General features: G+C 41.6%; 1 protein-coding gene across 1 annotated transcript in view; it reads right to left on the bottom strand.

The window, feature by feature from the left end:
* TNC (tenascin C) overlaps nucleotides 1-23821 on the bottom strand; it is a 70931-nt gene extending 47110 nt beyond the window's left edge. The window contains exons 1-9 of the mRNA XM_056138702.1: nucleotides 23359-23821; nucleotides 19224-20633; nucleotides 17507-17770; nucleotides 16162-16277; nucleotides 13994-14150; nucleotides 8040-8309; nucleotides 6598-6783; nucleotides 6262-6351; nucleotides 4867-5130 (exon numbers count right to left, since the gene is read on the bottom strand). Coding sequence (XP_055994677.1) covers nucleotides 4867-5130; nucleotides 6262-6351; nucleotides 6598-6783; nucleotides 8040-8309; nucleotides 13994-14150; nucleotides 16162-16277; nucleotides 17507-17770; nucleotides 19224-20633; nucleotides 23359-23815 — 3214 coding nt within the window. The 5' untranslated portion in view covers nucleotides 23816-23821. The remainder of the gene's footprint in view (nucleotides 1-4866; nucleotides 5131-6261; nucleotides 6352-6597; nucleotides 6784-8039; nucleotides 8310-13993; nucleotides 14151-16161; nucleotides 16278-17506; nucleotides 17771-19223; nucleotides 20634-23358) is intronic.
* Nucleotides 23822-24713: the final 892 nt, after the last annotated feature.

Below are 24713 nucleotides of genomic sequence, written 5' to 3'. Positions count from 1 at the left end.
TTTTGAACTTATTCAGTGATAATAAAATGGCAGCTAGAAACTTTAATCTGTCTGAAAACTTTTCGATGAATTTTAGTGTGAAAAATGAAGTCCAAGACCCTTTGTAAGAGAGCCATCACTCTTTGTTGATAGTGCTGATATCTGCAACCTTGCACCTGCTCTCACAAGCTCAGCATATAGCAGGCAACCTGTGTCCACCCAACTAGGCTGCTACATCCCTTCTGATTTTTTGTATGCCACTTCTCTATTGGAAATATTGTTACTTTTTCTCTATTTCCTAAGTCCTTTTCTTTTTTTTTTTTTAAATATTGACCAAGAATCACCTTTTCCAAAAAGACTTTTCTTACATCCTTAATTTTCTTTGCTCAGATCTTGGATGGGTAACTACCCTGTGCTCCCATAACTTTCTGTCACTTCCTTCTTAGGTAGACAAGTTTGATTCTAACACCTTTGATTTGGGGCTCTCTTTCTTGTGGCAACATAATTTCCTTGAAAGGAGGAAATGTGTCTTTCTCTTCTATATTCTGTATCTCAGCAATGCCTCGCCCATCGTCAGTAAGAACTAAATATTTGTTGGATGGATAAATATTTGAATACATTTTGATTTGCTCCATGAAATAATCAAAATGGCAAATCAGAGCTGAATGTTCTGTATTATTCCCAGCTGTGGCTAAAACCTAAATTTTACCTCTCTGCTTCCCAAAGCCATGGGAATGTCTGGATGTCACTGTGGAATCTTGCTGGATGAAAAATTGTTTTGCTGATCTGTATTTCTTTATGATTGCCCTGCTTTATGACCCTTACTGCTTACGACAAATGCATAGCATTTAGCTTAAGCAGTACTTCACTTAGTTTATCAGAATGCAAATGCAGAGAGGGGGTGGATGAGAGAGACATTTGACTCACCCTAATTTTTATTCAGTGGTAATAGGATTAGTACTTTCCTTTTCTCTTTCCTCCCTTTCTCCCCTAACTCTTTATGTTCTTCCTCCCTTCTGCCATTTCTTCCTTCTTTCATCTTCATTCCCTATTTCCCTCTCTCCTATCTTACCTAATTTCTTTCTTGCTTTCCTTTCCTATCTATGTTAAGTTTAATTGAACACTTTCAGGAATGACATTCTTCCCTTCCTCAGAAATGCTAATGGGGAGAATTTGAGTTGCTAATGCAGAAATATAGGGAAAATACCAGAGGAGTCCATGGAAATACTATTTATTTCTGGAGTAACTGTGGTCTTTGTGTACTCTTACAACACTAGGGCTGTAGCCCTGATGGAGGAGACTAAAACCTTTCCTTTCTGGTTAGTAGGCCACAAATAGATAAATGAACTACGGAACATGTAAGACCTAGTAATTGCCATGAGGGGCTCTAGAGAAGCATGAAAGGAGCAGCTGGAATGGAATGACCATTTTCCATTTTGGTTTGGTGGTCATAGAAGTCCTTTGTTTCAGATGACAAGAGCCCAGTGAGATAGGGAGATGATAGGGGAAAAACTGGGAAGCAAGTAGTTGCTAGGCAATAGAAATAGCATGTGCAAAGACCCTAATATAGAAACACTCTGGGTATTTAATAGTGAGAGGGCTAAGGTGACCATGGTAAGAGGAGCAAGAGGATCCATGTCAGTAGAATGAGAGCTAGAGAAGAAAGGCCATATTCTTCAGGGCCTTGCAGCTCACAGACATGCTCTGCTGCTAGGTCATGCATACTTTTAATTTGGTGCTGCATTAAGGGAAAGACTTGTATGTTGGCCCAATTCCATGGCTTGAGCTCTGAAATTCCCTGGGAAAAAATGCTTTGGAGCTACTTATTCCCCGCCTTCTCTGTAAAACCCATAGATAATGAGGGTCTTTTTGTAGATTTCTACTGTGAAGAATCAGTGATGTGAAATGGGAATTCTTTTCTCCTGAGCTTTGAATCTAGGTCCCTTTTTGTGTTTTCAAGACCTATCACCACATAGTTTTTCACCCAGTGACTCCCCCTTTTCCACATTCTCTTTTTTTCTCATACCATTATGACATCAGTCATCTGAGATGCTTCCTCTTCCTGTGCTCCCTAATAGTCTTTTTTGTCTCCTAAATATACATGAAAAAATCCCAAATTCCTTCCATTTGTATTCTCCCCTTTTCCCAGATTATCGTTTTGTTCATCTTGCTGTGTCCCCAGATTTAGCAAGTAGAGTGCTGTATTGGTGTCGTAAACAGGGAATTCCTTGCAAACATAGACCTGAGTCACACTTAGAATAGAGCTCAACTATAGGCTGTTAGAAATTGAGCATATGTTGGAGTCTTGGGAAGACAGAATTCTGGAGAAGAAAGAAACCCCCATCTCATCTTCAATAATATAAAATAGTTCTAGAGAAAGAATGAGTCAAAGAGAAATACAAAATATAGAAGAGAAAGAGCCAATGCAGGGAATATGGCACAATTTTCCTGTAATGAATACTGCCTTTAAATATACAATATGATTTCTCTAGAACAGCGTAAGGGAAGCATGGATGGGTCGATGAAATTCATGATCCTCTGGATGACAAAACTCTCAGCTAAAGAAATAATAATTGCAGTCCTTCTTTTACTCAAAATCTTTCATCTTCTTGAGTGACTGAGTTCTAGGGCTTCACATCTGGAGATGGGGGCTTGGGGGTTTTGTAATCAGAAGATGAAATGCCTGAAGTAGAGGAAGGAATATTTCTTTGATACAGAATTTGTCAAACTTATAGAAAAATGGAGATAAGGAGAGAGAAAAAGAGGGAGGGAGGAGAAAGATGGAGAAGGAGAAAGGATAAAAAAGAAGAGGAGGAAGAATAAAAGGAGAAAAAACAGAAAGGAAAAGGAAGAAGAACTAGTTTTTTATATTTATTTTTTATCACTTCACATTTTATATTAATATATATATATATATATATATTTGTTTTGGGACCAGGGTCGTCCCTGGTGGTGCTCAGGGCTTTCAGGGCTTACTCCTTGATCTGTGCTCAAAGATGACTCCTGGTGGTGCTTAGGGGGACCATATGGGATGGCGAAGATTAAACCTGGATCTGTCATGTGCAAGACAAATGCCCTACCCACTGGACTATTGATCTGGCTTCAAATAATAATATTCTAAAGACTGAATATTCAAATATTGACTGTATATTTATCTCTTCCTAATTTGATTCTCCCCTCCCTAATCCATGCTTCAGCCACCCTTCCAAATTACTCGTGGTCATTTTATAGCTGAGTGAGAAGCAGTCCTGGCACAAAGTCAAGAGAATTGACCTTCTGAGTTGACTTTAAATTTTACCCAGAAGGCTGCTCTTTATCTAGCAAATACGTCAATCACCAACCCACCACTGTTCTTCTTTCTTACAAACAACCAAACTTTAGGTGGGCAGCAATAGGCTCAGTTGAAGATAACTTTTCCTAGACTCACTGTTATCTACGAGTGGCCAATAAAATGAGAAAAATCATTGAATTTTCCTGAAAGATTCATGGAGAAGTTCTTCTTCTTGGTTATTTTTCTTCCTCCTCTGTGCTGTCTAGATCGCAGGTGTAAGGACTGTTCCACATCAGTCATATTATGATATTGAGGTGATCTTTGAGAATGAAGTCAAGTAATAAAAAATAGTGGTCATGGAAAGAGAAAAGGAAACTAAACCAATTTGGATTCCAAACAATCTGGAATGACAACACCATCCCTTAATTACTTAAATTCAACTTGTATTGTATGAGAGAAGAAAACACCTTCAAGCCCACCTCAATAGCTTGCGATTTGAAATTGGGTTCTGTTATAAGCAGGCGCATGCATGCATTGACTATGAATCTTTAAGGAATTTTAAAATATGCCTATTCTACTCTTTTTCTGATTCACTGAGGAATGATCTCTGCTGTGACAATTTCTGGCTATTCCAGAATCCTCCAGTTACTTCTTTTCCAAGACTGAGCTCTGTGAGACACTTTTAGTATGTCATCTTTTCCAAGAACCATAAGCAGATAACCACTAGTCCAAACAATAATGCTAAGAATGTGACTCAAAAGTTCTTCTAATACCAGCATGCTCTCATATATGCAGTGGGTGCTTAATTAACACTTACTAATGCAATTAAACCTAGAAAATGTTACTTATAAAATTTGATAGAATGAACAGTTTTAGGTATAAATATTTGGTGGCCACAAATTAAATTAAATGTGCTTTTTTTTTTACACAAAAAGAACATATATTTTTCTGGTTGCTTTCCATTTAGCCCCTGGAAAAAAAACATGGCATAAGGTACAGAAGGGAGTATAATTGGGATGGAAGTGACCATAGAGACCAGAATGGAGCTTTCCTGGGTTCAGGAGCTCAGCTATTAATAACTAAAAGAGAAGAAAAATGTAAAAGGTCCTGTTGAAGGCTCCAAGGGAACAAATACCACTCTGCAGGGAACTGAAGGGGACAAGAGGATCTGGAATAAAAGCAATTAGTGGAAAATGATCAATGAACTATAATCAATGTTGCAGTTATTTTGAAGCAAAATGAAACAAAAAAGTAAATTGTCAAGGCTAAGTTCAGAGGAAGAAAATCAAGAAATATTTGAGTATGAAAAGTACAAAATACTAATAGCTGGAAAGAAAAAGACAGACAAAACAAAACCTTTAGGCTTGAAGTTATCCTAAGAAGAAATATTTTTAAATGGATCAATGGCATATCAAAGAAATTTGATGGTTCTATTGGTTCCATAAGAGGAAAAGAAAATAAGTAAGTTACTCTTTCCAAGTGACAAGTAGAGACAGCTTAAGTACAGAAAGATCCCGTCTTCCAATTGGTATTCTCCTGCAAAAATAACTTGACTAATTAACCCTCTAACCCCTCCAATCAGCAGAGGATCTGAAAGGATCAGGGGCTGAGCTCACCTGTGGAGGCCTTCACACGTGCTGGCTTGCTTCTGTGTCTGCCTTTCTCTGCCTTTAGGAGGATGCTATATTCCTTCCCGGGCTCCAGATCTTTCAGGACGTAGGAGGTAACGTCTCTGGGGAGCTGCACTTCCATGGGCTGTCCTCCTGGAAGGCTATAGTTGAGACGGTAATGGTCAAACTTGGCCAGTGGCGCTTTCCAGAGCAGGTTCAGGCTGGTCTCTGAAGTTTCAGAAACCCGAAGGTCCTTGGGTGCATCCAGATCTGGGAGGAAAACATATTTGAGTGTGTTGCTGCTGGCTGCAAGTCTTGGCTACAATGCCCTAGCGGGACTATGTAGCTTCAGGCAGAAGTCTCAGTTTTGAACCCTTGGAAAAAGCAGTGGTGTGTGAATAGTGGAGCTTTTGAAAGACAAAAAATAATAAGGTTCAGTACTATCCACCTTATGAAATGTTACTCAATAAAGAGTCTTTCTTTCTTTCTTTCTTTCTTTCTTTCTTTCTTTCTTTCTTTCTTTCTTTCTTTCTTTCTTTCTTTCTTGCTTTTTGGGTCACACCTGGCGATGCACAGGGGTTACTCCTGGCTCCGCACTCAGGAGTTACTCCTGGCACTGCTCAGGGGACCATATGGGATGCTGGCAATTGAATCCGGGTCGGCTGCATGCAAGGCAAACACCCTACCCACTGTGCTATCTCTCCAGCCCCAATAAAGAGTCTTTAAAAGGCGCTCACAAGTGAGATGAGGGGGGCAATGAGAAGGGGACTTTTGGGACAAGGGGTACTTGAGGAGGGAACCTGAGACAATGGTGGAGGGAAATGGACACTTTGGTGGTGAGTATTCTGTTATAGTCATGAAATTCTGTCGTAAAATTATAAATTGTGTAAATTTATGTACAACTTTGAATGAATTATAAAAATTTAAACCTATAATTCACAGTGAGGAAAATAAAAACTAAAAAATATAAGCACTAGAAATATACATACCTATTTAAAAAAAACTATTTGGAAGTATTTCAAGAGGAGTAGTTCAACGAAAAAGTGATGCTAAAAGTTACATACTGGATGATTCCTTTCATGTAGTGTTCTTGAAATAACAACATTGTGAGATAAACGGACCAGTGATTGCCAAGGATGCAGGAAAGGGGGAATGGGGCAGTCTAGTTTCAGTTTAGTTTCAGCTTTCCCTGAAATATATATTTCCTATTTTACTTTCTATTTTACTACCTTCTAGAGACAGAAGGCTTATGTTCTTTTAAAGTCAGACATGTGGGCTAGAGGAGCCTAGAATTCCCTTTTTCCTCTGAGCATCTTCAGTTGCTTTTAAAGTAGATTTCTGCCCCTGGGTAGTATCTGTGGGGGTCAACCCAGATAAGATGGGGGTCCAGAAGTGCCTCACCTGTGGCCGCATTTATAGTGGTAGGATCGCTCTCCTTGTCCCCCTTCACAGCTGATACACCAATTCCATACTCAGTTCCTGGCCTCAGACCTAAAAAGAGAATGTGCAGGTAGAGATTATGCCCCAAACCATAAGGTTTTCCAAGGGTCATACAATAGCCCTGAGTTGGTTCCCCAGAGGCTATGAGTTCTTTGTTTCCAGAATGTTCTATAGGCTGACTCCCCAAAGCCCAAGTGACAGGAATAGCTGAGAACATCACTGGTTCTCTGTCTAGATGGTGGCTAGTGGGAACAAGCTCTATGCTGTGACCAGCTGGGTCAGACACATGGTGCTTACCAGTGAGTGTAGTTCTGGTTGTGGCTTCTTGGCTCTTGGGGATTTCAATCTCAGCGTGGTCACCCCCAGCGATAGGTGCAAACTTGATTCTGTAACTGTCCACATTTGCTTTGACATTCCTCCATTCCAAGGTAATGCTGTTGTCTGTCTGAGAGGTACGCCGCAGGTTTCTGGGGGCATCCAGGCCTGTTTGGGAGGGGAAGGAGCATTGGCATGGAGAACGCCAAGTAGCCCAAGAGCTCAGTCTTTTATATTCAAATTGAGATGCAAAATCCACTGAACATTATAGACAAAGGACAAAATCACCTCCACTTCCTGCTGTTGTCACTGCTGATGCACAATTCTAACCAGGCAATTTGTCCATAACACTTTCCACATTTCTCCACCCATGGGTGGGGTTGATGGTTTTAGTTATTCTTTACTTTCCATAATGTGATCTAAAAGAACTATATAGGATCTGGGAGATAGCTCAATGGTCAGAGGCACACATGCTCTGGTATCCAAATTCAAACTCCATGACTACATATCCCACCTCCAGCACTGCTGGGATTAGCCCTGGTGATCCCCACCCTGTTACTCCCTTTTATTACTGGGAGTAGCACCCAGGAACTCAGAGCACTGCTTGAGAAAACTGTTACCCCCAAATAAAGAATTATATAGAATCACTATCACTATCATTATCACCCCATTGTTCATCGATTTGCTCGAGTGGGTGTCAATAATGTCTTCATTCATCCCTATCATGTGCTAGTGTAGCCTGATGTCATATTGGGAGCTCTTTTAGGGTCAGAGGAATGAGGACCATCATTGTTACTGTTTTTATTTTATATATATAATTTTATATATAATTATATAGAAACTCAGAAAAAATAAACTGAGCTTATATGTATATATAAGTATATATATCTTACATAATAAGTATAATATAAGTATAAAATATGTTTATAATATACTTTAAAGTATGTATTAAGGTACAATATACTTTCTATAAGTACAATAACTGTTCTGTTGTATAGACTGTATTTCTAATAATTCACACAATGTTCATTGCGCTCCCGGGACTATTTATTGAATATTGGATATTGAATATTGGATATTGAATATTCAAGTTATTTTTGAAAAAGGTCAGAGGCTAAGTGGCTTGTAGGCCTCTTTAGTTCCCATAATTTCCATATCCTGTTACTAAAGTATTCAATTTTATTTTAATTAGAACTTTGAGAATGTCAGGCTGGCATCTTGCATGTCTACAAAAATTTTGTTTCTGCTCTGTAACATTATTTAAAGCATATATGTATATTTAATTAATAATTCTTGATACTCTTTAAAGAAATAGAAAGTATCTCTGCCATGAAAAGAGCTCTACGGCCATCCCCACGTGGAACAGAATGACTGTCTCCTAGCCCTTTCTTCTTGGCTCGCTCACTGGGGGTATTACCCTTTACCTGTTGTGAAGGTCTCGTTGGCTGGGGTGCTGGACATGTCGGCTCTGCGGGAGATAAGAGACACCTCATACTCTGTGTCTGGCTTCAGCTTCCCAATGGAGAACTGGTTCTCATCATGCGTGAGATCGATGGTGGTGCGGTCACCAGGCACATCTTTGATCCCATAGACGAGCTCAATGCCATCGATTTCTGCCAGGGGCTTGACCCACGTGATCAGGGCAGTATTGTCTGTGACATCTTTCACCTCAATCTGACTGGGGGCATCCAAACCTGTGGTGGGCAGAGGTCAGAGTGTTTCAGAGACTGGAGCCCATGTCAGAGGCTGAGCAGAAAGGAAGCTATGACCCCCCTTCCCCAAGAGTAGACATTTTAGGCAGAGAGTAGCTACCTTCCTTCCTTCCTTCCTTGGCCTTCATTCCCGTTTGATGAACTATATGTGGTGTTGCCAACCTGGTAGATTTGTGTGTGTGTGTGTGTTTCTCAAATATTAAAGAAAATCATATTTTCAAACCCTGGAGCACAGAGCCTGGAATGTGGTGGTTACATGATACATGACCATTAAGCTGTCATTATTTTTATTACTGCTCTCATAAGTTGAAGAAACAGACTGGGGGCTCCTTTACTTGAAAAACATTGACTTAACTTCTCTAGTTTTTTTTTTTTTCATTCGGCAAAAGTCCCTGCATGGTTGATAATTTTTCCATCAAATTATTGAGCCAAAAAGTGAGGCAATGGACGGCTGTCTTGGCAGAATAAGGAAAGTGGATTTTGATGAAAAGAATCCAGACAAGAAGATCATTGCTATCTCAAGTCTTGCATACTTTTGTGTCTTCTTCTTGTCCTTTCTCTGCCCTGGACTCACCTCTTGCTCCTTCAACCCTGCTATTTCCGCTCAGAAGGCAAGTTCAAGAGTACCCTGAGAGGACAGCTCTTTCTCCTCTCTCTCCTTCTCTGTCTCCTCTTTTTTCTCTCCTCTTTCTCTCCTCTCTCTCCTTTCCATTTCTCTCTTCTTCTCTCTTCTTCTATCTCCTCTCTTCTCTTTTTACTTCTCTCTCCTCTTCTCTCCCTCCTCCTCTCTCTTCATCTCTCTTTCTCCTCTCTTTCTCTCTCTTCCTCCTTTCTCTTCCTCTCTCTCCTTCTCTTTACTCTCTCTCTCTCTGTGTCTCTCTCTCCCTCTCTCCCTCCTCTCTCTCTCTGGCCCAAAGCCATCTGTATTGGTTATTCCTTTGTTGCTACTTCTGGAGATCAACCCCTTAAAATTTTTCCTATTTATCCTTTGAAATTCCTCTCTATGTCATTTCTAGATGAGAAGGCTTCCTTAATATGCTGCAATCAGGCAACCATATGCTCCCTCCCCAGGAGGTCAATGACATAAACGGATGTAGTTTTAGCACTCTGCTGTAGTACATCATGCCATTCAAATGTTGTACACTTAAAAACTGAAGAACGTGGCTCTGTGTTAGTTAAGTGTCCTTATTGTAATTAAAATTAACAGCGTCCTAATTTTAGCCTTCTCTTGCTGTTCTGTAACAGATTTTGTTCCTACGGTTTACTTGAATTGCATCATTCAAATTAGACAGAGGGCCTTGTCCTTGGCTTTCATCGTTGGTATAGAATCTGACTTTGTCATTCATGTCTTTACTTTTTTAAGTTACTAAAAGAATTTTAACACAAAAAATGAAAATATACCAGATATTTAATAAAAGTCAAAAAGTGAGATAAGCTAGGTTGAACTGAGATATGCTAAAGTTATTTCCTTCATTTTTTAAAGAATCGTTCATGTTTTTCAATATTGGTTGAAAAAACAGTGTCAGATGAAAGGAACTTGGTTTTATAAAGAGAATGAAAAGAAAGAGCCACTTAGAGCCAACTGTGAGAAACCTGCAGAGTGTACTTTATGAATACTGTTTGCTGATAATTTGTATCCTTGTTGGTTTTGTCAATATTAATTAATCAGTTGATTAATTTAAGATTTTTTGGAGGGTCACAACTGGTGGTACTCAGGGCTCACTCCTGGTTCCACACTCAGGATCACTTCTGGCAGAGATATTTTTGCAAATACCAAAGGCCTTTCTTTCACCTACCCTTTTAATTTTATTCTGAATTTAGGAGCTGGCTGCTTTATTTTCTTTATTACCAGAAAAACATCCCAACTTTTGAAGTTTCATAGTCACATAAATACCAATATCAAGGTACCAATATTTGTTTGGTTAATTTTTCTATGGAGAGTCAGCAATTGAACCTGGGGTGGCTGCATGCAAGCACGCAACTTTTCCACCTTAAACTATTCCTCCAACCCCCTCTTGTCAGTATTTAAAATAAAAATATTTTAGCAATATATTTCTATCAATAAAGTCAAAAAGCTAAAGGTAAAGGTAAAGGCCCTCGTTGATCGTCGATTTGCTCGAGCGGGCCCAGTAATGTCTCCATTGGAGACTTTGTTGTTACTGTGTTTGGCATATCGAATACTCTCGGTAGCTTGCCGGGCTCTCCGAGAGGGGCGGAGGAATCGAACTCGGGTTGGCCATGTTGGCCGCTTGTAAGGCGAACACCCTACCGCTGTGCTATCGCTTCAGCCACAGAAATAAAATAACCCCCTATTTATGGCTATCTTCTTAAGGTAGTTGTTAAGCTAAGTAGAAGCCAATGGCTATCCACAAATTATATTTAATTAAATAAGGCTATTAAGAGGTCAAATTAACCTGCCATACAATCTGTTTGCCACTTTACATTTTCTTTTTTTTGCTTTTGTTTTTGAGTCACACCTAGTTATGCTCAGGGCTTACTTTTAGCTGTCTGATTGCTCACGATTACTCTTAGCAGTGCTCACAGGACTGTATGTGGTACCAGGGATTGAACCTGAGTTGACAACAGGCAAGACAAGTGCCTGATCCACTGTACTATCGCTCCAATCCACTGTCCACTGTTTCAAAAGAAGTTACATTTTTAATTTGCTCATGATATGCCAAGTGTCACAATGGAGACATTACTGGGCCCGCTTGAGTAAATCGATTAACAATGGGAGGACAGTGACATGGACATGATAGTTGAGCAAATTATGAATATAACATAGTATATAATAAATGCATTATTTCTAAAATCAAGGGCTTTAAATTTAATGGAAAATAAAATGAAATACGTTTTTGTGAAAACATTCAAGTGTTCAAGGCAAAACTTAATAATCTTCTATTGAACATGATTAAAAAAAAGGTGGACTTAGGATTTCTGAAATACAATATTAAACAATGTTTTGAAAACTACCTTAAGGTGAAGAAGGCTGAATTATCAAAATAAGGAATACTTTTCATACACATGAAAAATGAAATGGTGAAGGCAGATCTAAAACAGACATAGCAACTTTGAGAGAAATTGAAATAACATTAGCTACCTGTAATATACACATAATTTTAGGGAGTAGAGCTTTCTACATTAGGCTTAGGAAATCAAAACATTATTAACAGTCTTTAGCATAATGGCACCAATTTCTTAGAGAGCAATTTTTGGGTTTATTCACTTTTAATTTCTCATATAATTAAACATTTTCAGTAAATTTTTGAAGTGAAAAATTGTAACTCTACTTTTTAATAGTTCTCTGCTGTTTAACTCATCTTTTTAAAATAGAAGCTATTTTAATACTGTATGAGAATCATGATACAACATTAAAATAGCTTGTTCTGCTTGCATCTAGATACAAATAAGTACCCAGTCCTGCATCCATATATGTTCCTTAGCAGCCCTATGATTAAAGGAGTGAGGAGTCCATGAAGGATGCTGTTTTCCCATAATTTTGATTGCTTAAATAGAAGAGACTTTGTACTATTACTATTATTACTATGTGACAAGCACAGTGCTTTGATATTTTTATCTTAACTTTTACTGCAGCCTTCAAGATTTCATAAACCTGTTTTCTGGGCAGAGGGTGGGCCGACTTGAGGTGATGGGGAGTTGCTCAAATTTAGGATCATTTAGGTCCAAAGCTTATGTTCATCCTGCTTTCAGTGAAGACTCCTCCCACAAACTTATGCATCGCTTATGCATAGTTGTAGCACAGCTGTAAAACTTATGCATAGTTGTAATACAGTTGTACAACTTACGCATAGTTGTAATACAGCTTTGATTTTGAGATCAGAGGGAAGTAGCAAAGTATATTTTGGCATCAACATGCTTATGCCCTTTCAACTTGGGCAAAGTTCAAGTGTCTCAGCAAAATTAACAGGGAAAATACAGGTTCCTTGATATTGGCATTTATGTGACTATGAAATGTCAATGTTGGAATGTTTGGTAATAAAAAAGAAGATAAAGCAGCCAACTCCCAAATTCAGATTAAAATGCAAAGGATAGGTGAAAGAAAGGTCTTTTCTATTTGCAATATGCCTTTTCTGTAGCAAATATGCATTTGTTTGATCTTTTCTCTATCCCTTTCTGGTCATTGAATGATATTTTCTTTCCTGTTGATACCTGCCTTCTACCTACCACAAAGCGTTGTTTTCAGGATGATGGAAAACACTTTCTTATAAAGGAGAAAAAATTCTACATGTTGGCTCTGAGCAAGGTGAAATGTGCAAATATTTAAATGAAAGATCTTTCTTGTCATTAGTCAACAGATTTAACTTTTCTCACAATCTCCTGCCAAGAAGAGTCAGTTCCACCAACAGTTGGCACAAGTGCTATCTTGAAAATAAACATTTTTAACAAATGATAATAGAAAAATTACTTCCTTATTTATCAAAACTTTACTCCGTGGGGCCAGAGTAATAGTACAGTGGGTAGAGTTTTGCCTTGCATGCAGTTGACCTATGTTCGTTCCCCAACACTCCATAGGGTACTCTCTTACTCTGGTAAGAGTGATCCCTGAGTGAAGGAGTAAGTGCTAGGTATATCCCCTAAACCAAAAACAGTCAGACTAATAAAACCCCTTCACTTCTTGTTAGAACAATTCCAAATTTGGATTATTCCATCCTACGCTACCAAGTTGTCCAGTTGTTTAGTTCTCGCTCTTGGAGAACCTGGCAGGCTACCTAGATTATCCTGCCCACATGGCAGAGTCTAGCAAGCTCCCCATGGCGTATTCGATATGCCAAAACCTAGTAACAATGATGGGCCTCATTCTCCTGACTCTGAAAGAGCCTCCAATGTGGCACTTGCTAAAATCTCAGGGCTAGGACGAATGGAGACATTACTGGTGCCTGCTCAAGGAAATTGATGAACAACAGGATGACAGCGATATAGTGATATCCCACCAAAATTACCTAACAGTACCAAACCTATTTTACATCTAAGAAGTTTTGACATAATAAATGTTGAGTGGCATGCACTTTAGATTCCTTTTAAAGACACGGAATCAAGATCCTATATACATGAAATTCATTTCCACTCTTGGAAAAAAACAGCATTAATATAGATCCTTCCTCATTTATGGGAGGTACCAATAAGTACCAATAGTAAAGTATATGACACACTAGGTCATTGCAACATCTTCCTGTGGCTCTACTCCTGGGAACTGACACTTTAAAGCTCCTCTCATCAAGAAATGGAGCCTTCCCCCACCTCTTCAATCTGGGCTGGATTGAGATTCATTTTGACATAAGTGACACAGTGCCCACGTGGGGTTTACTCAGTTTCCATGTGATCTAATATAGGATTGCAAATTGGAAACTGAGGGTCATGTGACACAAAGAAGTACTTGACTGAGTCCATTCCAGGCCAATCGAGCCCTAGCCCACACAGAGGACTATGTGAATCAAGTCAATAAGAAAAAAATTGCCCACTGGAGTCCTATTTCAAATCACCAATGCAAAGAATTACTGTTTTTTAAGTCATAGAGCTTGCTTTTTTGTACAGTATAAAAGCTAATTGGTATAGATATTATGCAAGAGACCTTGTGGACGACAATACATATTAGAAGCTTCCATCAGTTTTGCCTTTGTGTGAGTGGTATTAAAGGTGATACTCACGCGTGGTTGTCACCCTCTTCACTCCTGGGCCTCGGGTGTTATTTTTCACGATGTGCAGAGTTATCTCATACTCTTGTCCAGGCGCCAGGCCAGTTTGCCTGTAAGTAGTCTCTGGTCTCCTCAGGCTTTTTGTGATCTCTCCCTCATCTTCCTTATTCTGAAAGACAAGTCACCTTGGTAATCCCTTAAGGAGGGGGTGAATCTTTTCTTATGTTTTTCATTCTTTATTTGCTATTAATTCATTAATATTTATTTTTTTCATCTATCTATTAAGAATCAGCTTAATATGCAGGAGTGAAGGATGTAGAGATGAGAAAGTTTGATTCTCCTTGTTAACCTCACATATTTGATACTCCAGTACAATGACCAAATGGGAGAGATAAAATAATTCTGGAGCTACAAGCTCAATCCCTCTTTGATATACAAGAAACCAGCTTTACAGGAGTTTGGAGATTTACTATAGTTCAAAAGCCATTTAATGGCATAACCTGTACTTGCATTTATGAATCTACTTCCCTGGCTCCCATATGGTTTGCAGCCTAGAGGGAATAAATATTCAGTCTTGGGTATGCTTTGAACTGTTTTGGGACATAGATCCTTTCTTCTCTTCTGAATAGAAAGAGTGTGATGAGAAATCAGAACCTAGAGATGATACAATTGTCCTTTATTAGTTCTCATTCTTTAGAACTGTGCTTATTGACTTATTATTATGTGCAGCATAGAGAATTTGTTCAATAAACATTTCTCAGTACAACCTTCCTGCTCCCATGCTGTCCCCCACATAAGATGCATCTGTGCTTTTGAGAATTTGGAGTGAATTATTTTAAGCCTCTTCAAGGTGTCTGGAAATAGTTCTTAGGCATCAAGGTAAGAACAAATACTGCTAAACACTAAGATGAACCCCCTTGAAAATGTAAGTACAAATATGGAAACAAAGTAGCAAAATAGTAAATATGTAATGGCTTCAATGATTTTTAAAGACATAATTAAGTTGTAGGGGAAATACCCGATTTTCACTTAAGAAACTGCCATATATGTACTTAGAGAATGTGTTTCAGCCTTTCAGCCATTTTTGTATGTGTTTTTGTTGGGGGACATACCCAGAGGTGCTCAGGGATTACTCCTGGCTCTGTGCTCTGGGGTCACTCCTGGCAGGCTCGGGCGACCATGTGTGGTACTGGGGATCAAACCCAGGCTGTCTGCATGTAAGACAAACACCCTACCTACTGTGCTATTGCTTCAGCTCCAGCCCGTGGACTTCGATTGTTGAGTATTAGAAGCAATTGTTGATAACCTTTTCCAGTAAATTGATTTAAACAGACAATCCCTCTTAACAGATTATTCACTTTTTAAAGATTTTTAGTGATGGGGCTGGAGCAATAGTACAGCAGGTAGGGTGTTTGCCTTGCACACGGCCAGCCGGGTTTGATTCCCAGCATCCCATAAGGTCCCTTGAGCACTGCCAGGAGTAATTCCTGAGTGCAAAGCCAGGAGTAACCCTTATGCATTTCCCAGTGTGACCCAAAAGGCAAATGGGCTGGAGCGATAGCACAGCGGGTAGGGCGTTCGCCTTACAAGCGGCCAACATGGCCGACCCGAGTTTGATTCCTCCGCCCCTCTCGGAGATCCCGGCAAGCTACCGAGAGTATTCGATATGCCAGACACAGTAACAACAAAGTCTCCAATGGAGACGTTACTGGGCCCGCTCGAGCAATAATAATAATAATAATAATAATAATAATAATAATAATAATAATAATAGGGCTGGAGAGATATTACAGCAGGAAGGGGGTTTGCCTTGTATGCAGCCAACCCGGGTTCAATTTCTCCACCCCTCTCGGAGAGCCCAGCAAACTACTGAGAGTATCTCACATGCATGGCAAAGCCTGGTAAGCTACCCATGACATATTCGATATGCAAAAACAGTAACAACAAGTCTCACAATTTGTTGTGAGGTGTTACTGGTGCCCACTCGAGAAAATCGATGAGCAACGGGAGGACAGTGCTACAGTGCTACAGTGAAGCATATAGGTGAACACACAAGGTGTTAAACAGAACTTGTATCCATCCAGAGCTAAAAATATAGACTTTATATAAAACTTTGCAGACTTCCTTGACTATCTTTTAGACCCTGGCCATTTAATATGTCTGTTCTTTGTGCACCTTACCATATTGCGGAAACTGATTTCCCATGTTTCAAAGGCAATATCTAGAGGGTCCCATTCCACTTCCACAGATGTCTCTTTGATAGACTTGAATTTTAGGCCTTCAGGTGCAGGCAAGTCTGTTGGGAGAACATAAAAATGAGGGGAAGATGCGTATAGTGGGGCACCATAGCCTTGATTGCATTAGACATTAAGGTGGATGCTTGTTACAGGCAGATTTTCAGATCCTCTGAGCAAGTGGGTTCTTCTTTCTATGGGTTCTCCTGAGGTGCTGTCTGCTGCAAAGCGGTATAAAATGAACAGCAGGACTAACCAATATTAAACATCAGCAATGTCCTGTTACTAAACTTACATACTTTACATACTAGTCTTGTCTAGCATCTGAGTTTCACCATTACAACTTCTTTGTGCTTGGATCAGTTTCACAAAATACTCTGAGCCTCTTTCATCATTTGAAAAAAGATCATCAGTACATGCCTGCCCTTTGGAAAGTTTTAAAGACTCCATGACACATCTCGTGAAGACTGCTGGCCACAATTTCAGGCATCAAGCCCAAGTTTAGTAAACAGTAGCCAATGTTGTCATTTCTAAGTAAAACAAGCAAGTCAGTTTCTAACCACAACTTAGTTTTCAGGTGTGGACGGAATTGCACCGATGTTGGACTGTGTGTGTGTTTGTGTGTGTGTGTGTGGGGGGGGGGATTGAAAGATTGAAATAAGGGGCTCACAAACGAGCAACATTCTAGGTCCTGGTGTTGAACTTTTAAAGGAATACCATGAATGTCAAGCGTCCATTCTCATTTTTTTGTTGTTGTTTCCAAGTATAGATAGTGAATTTCAAGGAGAATTAGCATTAGAACATAGTGGTTAAAAGTGTAAATTTATAGTCAGAATGCTACTATCCAATTTCCCTGTTTATCACTCATCAGCTGTGTGACAAGGTTTTTTTTTTTTAACTATTCAGAGTCATAGTTTCCTCCTATGTAAAATGGGTAACAACAGTTCCTGTTTCATAGGATTTTATGAGATAAACAAGTGGAGATATGCAAATTATTTTAATAGCTTGGAGTACAGAAGATGAGTGCTACCTGTAATGATTCTTTAAGGATATGCAGGGTAGAAGAGTGCAGGGAACAGATTTTGTAGAAAATAATGAGCTACTGACAACAACAATAACAAAATGGTATTCAATGGGCTTCCCTGGAATGCAGAACTTAACTGGTATAACTCTATAAGATACCTACAGATCTATGTAAGTACAGGTCAGGCAGTAAGTAATTCAAGGGCTTCAGATAGGTGCTGGACAAGGAAAGGGGGCATTGAAAGTGCCACTAGCCATGCTCACTCACAGGTGGCCACCCGGGCACTGACGGGAATGCTCTTCTTGTTCTCCAGGATGGCAAACACGCGGATGAAGTATTCCACTCCAGGTTCCAGCTCCCGGATGGTGGTGGATGTCTGGTCTCCAGGTACGCGGAACTCCATTTCCAGGCCATCCGCATGAGTAGGTGTATACGTGATGAGATACTCTGTGACCCGCATCTCATTGTCCCAAGCCAGATTGACAGTCTCTTCTGTCACTTCTGTCACTATAAGGTCTTTGGGAGGAGAGACTGAAAGCAATAAAGAAGTCTGAGTCAGTAACGTCCACTGTGTTAACTATTCATTTTCTTTAGGCTTTTTCCTTTGACCCATCATCCGATCTTTTATCAGGAATCTTAAAATCTAGCTTCCATTTTGTAAAATCAAGAAAATTTTCTAAAATCAAGGACTTCCTATTGTGGAACCCATCTATAATTGTTTTTTGGGGTGTGTGTGTGGGGGGGGGGTCAGGACTCCCAAGCAGTGTACAACTGGTCTGAGAGGGGTAGAACATCTGATGACACTCTGTCACCTGGATCAGAGGGTTCAATATTAGGGCTGGTGAAACAACATTGTTTTGGACTCTCTGGCTCATTTCTTTTATTTTCTCCACATGATTGAGGCCCAGGGACTGTCCAGCTTTGCTTAGCTCATTTAATTTGAAGCTTATACCCCCCATCTACCTACGTGGTATCTCTCTGACCAGTGCCCATGCTTTGCTCTTGTTAATTTGGTTCATTTTTATCTATTGATACAGCAGGTAGGGAATTTGCCTTGCACGCAGCCGACATGGCCAGCCTGAGTTTGATTTCTCCGCCCCTCTCAGAGAGCCCGGCAAGCTACTGAGAGTATCTCGCCCTCATGGCAAAGCCTGGCAAGCTCCCTGTGATGTATTCTATATGCCAAACACAGTAACAGCAAAGTCTCACAATGGAGATGTTACTGGGCCCGCTCGAGAAAATCAATGAACAATGGGAGGACAGTAACAGTGACAGTGACTTTCCTTGAGGAGAGAACTCCACAATGATCAGCGGATGGGGTGACAAGGATGAGACTTGTGCAATGCCAGCATTAATGGCCTCCACTTTATTTTCACTCAACCATATTTACTGCATACACCAGCACACTTAGGTCTTTTAACACAATGCTCCCATGAGGAGCTCACAGTCTTCGAGATCAAAGACAGAGCTGAAACTATGAGGCCAAGAGATAGGTCTGCCTCAGAGCGAATCAACATTTAGTTTTTAGCTGATGGGTATTTGGAGGTTTTGTGCAACCTCTATTCCATTGAGCTGAATTTTGACTTTCATCTAAATAAAGGGATATGTTTGATGATGGGTTTCATGCCAGGAGGAGTTCTTAGCAAAAGGGAAGTCACCATTTCCTTTTGGACTCAGGGTGTTAAGTTCAGCATACATAAGTTAGGTCAATGTAAATACCAGCTCTGTGATGCACTTGCTGTGTGTTTTAAGGCTCATTCCACAGCTTCTCTGAGCCTGCAACAGGCAAATGACCAGGACCCCTTGACAGAGTCAGTGTGTGTGTGTGTGTGTGTGTGTGTGTGTGTGTGTGTGTGTGTGCGCGCACGCGCTCGTGTGTGTGTTCATGTGACTGTTTAGTATTCCAGTAAATCCTTCTCTCGCACCCCTAGACCCACCCTTGGTTCTGAGCACTGTCACTGTTGTCTGGGCACGGAGCACTCACCCTCAGAGCAGTCTTCTCCGGTGTGGCCCTCGTTACAGATGCAGCGTCCGGCCACGCACTGGCCCAAGTTACTGCACCCGTTGGGACAGGAGCGCTGCGCACAGTCCGGGCCCTCGAAACCCTCATGGCACACGCACTGTCCGTCCACGCACCGGCCCTGGCCGTGGCAGTCGGCGGGGCACCTCCGCTCCTGGCAGTCTTTGCCCGTGAAACCTTCGTAGCACACACACTGCCCGTTGACGCAGCGGCCCTGGCCGTGGCAATTGGCGGGACAGGCGAGCTCGGAGCAGTCAGGGCCGGTGAAGCCGTCCTCGCACTCACAGCGACCGTCCACGCAGCGGCCCCGGCGGCTGCAGTCTCGGGGACAGCGGCGCTCTCGGCAGTCCTCGCCGGTGAAGTCGTCCTCGCACACGCACATGCCGTTCACGCAGCGGCCCTGCCCGTGGCAGTCGTGGGGACAGCGGATGTCGCTGCAGTCGGCACCCTGGAAGCCAGGCTGGCACACGCACACGCCCTCCACGCAGCGGCCCCGGCCGTGGCAGTCGTTGAGGCAGCGGCGCTGCCCGCAGTCCTCCCGGGTGTAGCCCTCGTCGCACACGCACTGCCCATTCACGCAGCGGCCGTGGCCACTGCAGCCGTTGGGACACTGGAGCTCGCCGCAGTCGTGCCCAGTGAAGCCGGCGTCGCACTCACAGCGCCCGTGCACGCAGCGGCCACGGTGGTGGCAATCGGCGGGGCAGCGGCGCTCGCTGCAGTCGGGCCCCGCGAAGCCCTCGTGGCACACGCACTGGCCCTCGTCGCAGCGGCCCTGGCCGTGGCAGGCGTGGGGGCAGGTGAGCTGGCCGCAGTCCTCGCCTTCAAAGCCCTCCTCGCAGTAGCACGTGCCGTTGACGCAGCGGCCGCGGTCGAAGCAGTCGTTGGGGCAGATGAGCTCGCTGCAGTCGTCGCCCGTGAAGCCCTCGTCGCACACGCACTCGTTCTCCACGCACCGCCCGCGGTTCTGGCAGTTGTTCAGGCACAGGGGTTCCGTGCAGTCGTGGCCTGCGAAGCCGTCCTGGCACACGCACTGGCCGTCCACGCAGCGGCCGTGCTCTTGGCTGCACGGCACCGGGCACACCTCCTCGCTGCAGTCGGGCCCCGAGTAGCCCTCGAAGCACACACACTCCCCGTTCACGCACTTGCCCTGGTCATTGCAGTCACCCGGACAGGCCAGCTGGCTGCAGTCTTCCCCCGTGAAGCCTTCGTCGCAGACACACTGTCCGTCCACGCACTGGCCCCGCAGGTTGCAGTTGCCAGGACATTCCGACTCGGAGCAGTTGGGACCTTTCCAGCCCGGTTCGCAGATACAGCCACAGCCTTCGGTGCTGAAGTTCCCTCTGCCATTGCAGAAGGGCCGGGTGTCCAGGCGGCCTGCAGCAAAGGGAATAGAGGCTATCAGCGGAATACAGAGTGACCACTCTCTCAGGTTCTACCCAGGAAACCCGGATTCCAATTCAGTTCAACTACCCACACCAGACTACTGTGGTTTAAAAATCCGATTTTTTGCATATAAAACTAGTTTTGATAAGTAGGAATTCTTAGCCTAGAATTATATGTGCATACATGAGTTTATAAGGGTGGATGTAATGTAGGCATGTGTTTGCTTTCGGGGGAATAGATCTACAGTTTTTATCAAATTTTTGAGTGCCCTATGACTCCAGTATTTAAAAATCCCTGCCTGTTGGTTTTTATTATGCTGGGCTCTGTGGCTTCTTTGATGTCTAGCCAAAAGTAGGCACATAAGATATGTCGTAGGGGATAGGTAGATGACTCAGTGGACTGGAGCACGTTCTTTGTTTGCAGGAGCTTCAGGTCTGATCCCTGGCACACTTACTGACCTTGGAATAGCCCTGAACAACAATGAGCTCAATCCCCTAAATCCTGCCCCATTTAAAAAAATGCCTAAAAACAAAAATCAATGCTTGGATGACCCAGCTCCCTGGAGTTTAGTTTCTTCATTGATCAACTAGAACAATATCCCACTTCCAAGGGGTGAAGGGAGAAGAGGGAGGGGAGGGATGGAGTCTATTGGGGTTAAATGAGGGCATTGTGTGTCTATAATTACACTCATTGGCGTTTTCTTTTCAATTGTCGTAGGGTCTGACTCCAGTTGGCATATAGTTGTATCTGACATAAGTATGCTGAAAAGAGTCGCTAAGGAGTAGTTTTCTGAATCTGCCCCCAATTTGGTTCTGACCCCACAAATCTCACATACTTCTGTCTTTCCCCTCTCTTTCCTAGTGAGAATACTGGGGTGAACCTGAGATCTATATGGTCAGTGGTGAGATGATTCTCTCTCAAGTCTACAAATGTCTGATCTGCAGGAATCATTGGTGAGAACTCCAGGGAACCCATTTTTCTTATACCTGGATATAGTTGTATTAATGTTACATCTCCTTCCTGTCAGGAGGAGCAAAAAGAATGTAAAGAAAAAGTTGGTTTGAAAAGTGAGAATCTAAGGTGGTGCTGATGCCCCCTCTCAGTATGATGCTCATGAGATGCGTGCAATTGTTAAGTGAGTTTTGTCTGGCCTAAGCTAAGGTGTGTTGTCAGTGAAAAATAGTGATTTCAATGACAGTATAAAAGAGATGAATGCTTAATATCCATTCATTATTTTCTTTATCCCAGATGGAAAGTGAATATTGGGACAAAATAAAATGGGCGATTTAGATTACTTTTACTTGTTCTTCTTTTATTCTTTTTAAATGTCACTGCTGGAAAATTTAAGATTATGTTCATAGTTCTCCTTATATTGGTATTGGAAAGCTTTCATGAAACAATGATTTCAACCCACTCTTCAGCATTACTCCTATTGGTATTCTGTCCAGGAGTTGACAGAAGTGGAAGGAATACACACACACACACACACACACACACACAACAAACACCTTTTCTTTTCTTCTTTGAAACCCAGATCACATACTTTAATACTCTCCACTTATAGTGATTGAAATGATTTTTATTGAAATGTTTTTAGGAACTTTTTTCTGGTAGCTGCCATGGGGATATTTATTTTATTTGAAGCTATTGAAACTGCTGTGGCTCTATCAACCTAAGGGAGGGAAAATATGGAGAAAATTCCAAAGTAGGAAAAAAAAACACTTTAAGAAGATGCTTGTGTAATGCATGTTGCAGCTATCTTGGTGGTCCCTAAGCATGACCTAAAGTGTCTCTGGCTCCCCAGTACCACCAATGTAGCCACTATGACAATGAAACACAAATTAAGATTAAATAAAAAGGATGCACACAGTCAGCAGTATAGCCTCCATGACAAAGAACCAAAAATTAAGAGTAAATAAAAAGGATACACACAGTGAGCAGTATATTGGAAGGTTGACTTGTGGGAAACTCTATAGGTTTTATTTCTCTTGGTGTCACTGTGTGAGAATTGATAACTTGGGCCTCAGTTTTTTGGTATGTAGAATGGGAGCATGAAACCTTATTTAAAGGACTGTTGGAAGTGTTAGATAAGATAATAAATTATACTGCATGGTCCATAAAGGCACTTTAATTTAGTCGCTACTTTATTATAGAATCAGATAAGAACATTTTTTCTTTTTCATTTCCCATGTGTTGCACCAGCCTTGGTCTGCACTGTATCTGCAAGAGCACATCACGTCCAATATCCTGACTTGGTTCCTTATTACAGGATCTGAAGGATTCAAACCCTCCCTCGGGATCTTGGCTTCGCTCTGTGTACAATAAGTCAATGAGGCTAAATTCATATCAAAGAGCTAAATAAGTAAATTCAAAGAGCTAAGTAAGTGCTCTTTGGGTCAGTTATTTCATAAATTTTATGTCAAAGAATTGGTAGATTTTATGCTCCAATACATTTTAGAAAGCGGTATTTAAAGTGAAACAGAAGTTTTCAAATCAAGTTCCCTTTGAGTTCATAAAGTTCTTCTGAGAAATTACCAAGACTCCTCCAGAGTTGCATAGATATAGTTAAAGTCTTTTTTTTTTTTTGACCATAACATGTCTTCTTAATGGACACAGAATAAGGCTAGTTTCCCAAATAACCCATTTTGGAGAGAACCTGCTATGCTAATTTCTGCCCTGTGCCCAGGGAAAGACTGGACCAATCCCCAGCTCATACCTTCAGCAGACTGGAGACAGCATCCTGCCCCTGTGTTGCACTGCTCTCGTAGGGAAGACACCACACTCTCCAGCTCTTCCAGTCGATTCAGAAGCTCCTTGATGTCAGGAGCAGAGGCACAACCACAGGCCCGGCGGGGGATGTTGATGCGATGAGTGAACACTATCTGGTTCTGCCCATCCACGGTGTGTTCCTGAAAGCTTTCACTAGGCTCTGGTGGTGGGGCCACATCTTTATCACCACTGGGGGATTCCAGATCCACTGAGCATTGGGTACCCATGGGCAGCTTGATGTTGTATATATGATTAAATACTAGTGGCTGGTTTTCCTCTGGTAAGGTAACATTTGCCCCACTCTGTCGCTTGTGCCGGATGACTCTCTTAAGGACTCCTCCTTCAGTTGGAATGGTAGACAAAGCTAGGAAGATTCCAGCCAACAACCAAGTCACAGCCCCCATGGTAGAGGTGGGTTTGAAGGATGTTATGGGGGACGGGATGTCTGCAGTCCTTTGGTGTTTTACTCTTAGGCAGAATTAAAGATTGAGGTTCTCAAAGTAGAATTCAAATCTTTTGTCTGCTCTTCTGGAGAAATTCTCTTCTATAAGTAAACAGAAGAAATGAGTAAGTTATTAGTTCCTACTGTTAATTGCATTTACTGAATATCTGAAATTCTAAGTCAATTATATTTCCTGATACAGCCAAATACTGCATTGTTTGGAAAAAGGAAATGTGATTCTTAAAGTTTGTGTATTTCCTGTGGCTAACAATGGTATGAGAGCAGGTGGGTATTTGGTATAAGACTTTGTTTTCAGCATAATGGAAAGTGCCTAAGGTTTGGAGTTAAGTGCATCTGGATCCAAATGTCATTTATTATCTCTGTGTCATTGACAAGCTGTATATCCTCTCTACTCTATGTCATTATTTGTAACATGGAGCTTGATACCTTTCCAGAGGAATTATATAAGAGATCTTACATAAAACACCAAACACATTATAGATGCAATATTAAAAAAAGGCCCTCCTGTTGATCGTCGATTTGCTCGAGCGGGCCCAGTAACGTCTCCATTGGAGACTTTGTTGTTACTGTGTTTGGCATATCGAATACTCTCGGTAGCTTGCCAGGCTCTCCGAGAGGGGCGGAGGAATTGAACTCGGGTTGGTCATGTTGGCCGCTTGTAAGGCGAACGCCCTACCTGCTGTGCTATCGTTCCAGAAGATTTAAAAAAAAATCTTCTATTTTGTTGCATTCTTGGGTACAAAACCTAACAGAAGGCCAGTAAACTCTCTTTTTTGTTGACCCTGAGCTTGACTTCCTTTATTTCTGAAGTTGTAAATTCAGCAGTAAATTGGATGTAA

Source organism: Sorex fumeus, unplaced genomic scaffold, assembly GCF_029834395.1.
Source record: "Sorex fumeus unplaced genomic scaffold, SorFum_2.1 ptg000129l, whole genome shotgun sequence".
In the NCBI taxonomy this organism is placed as follows: Eukaryota; Metazoa; Chordata; class Mammalia; order Eulipotyphla; family Soricidae; genus Sorex; species Sorex fumeus.
Note: the sequence above shows the minus strand (reverse complement) of the source record. Positions and strands in the feature narration are given on the sequence as shown.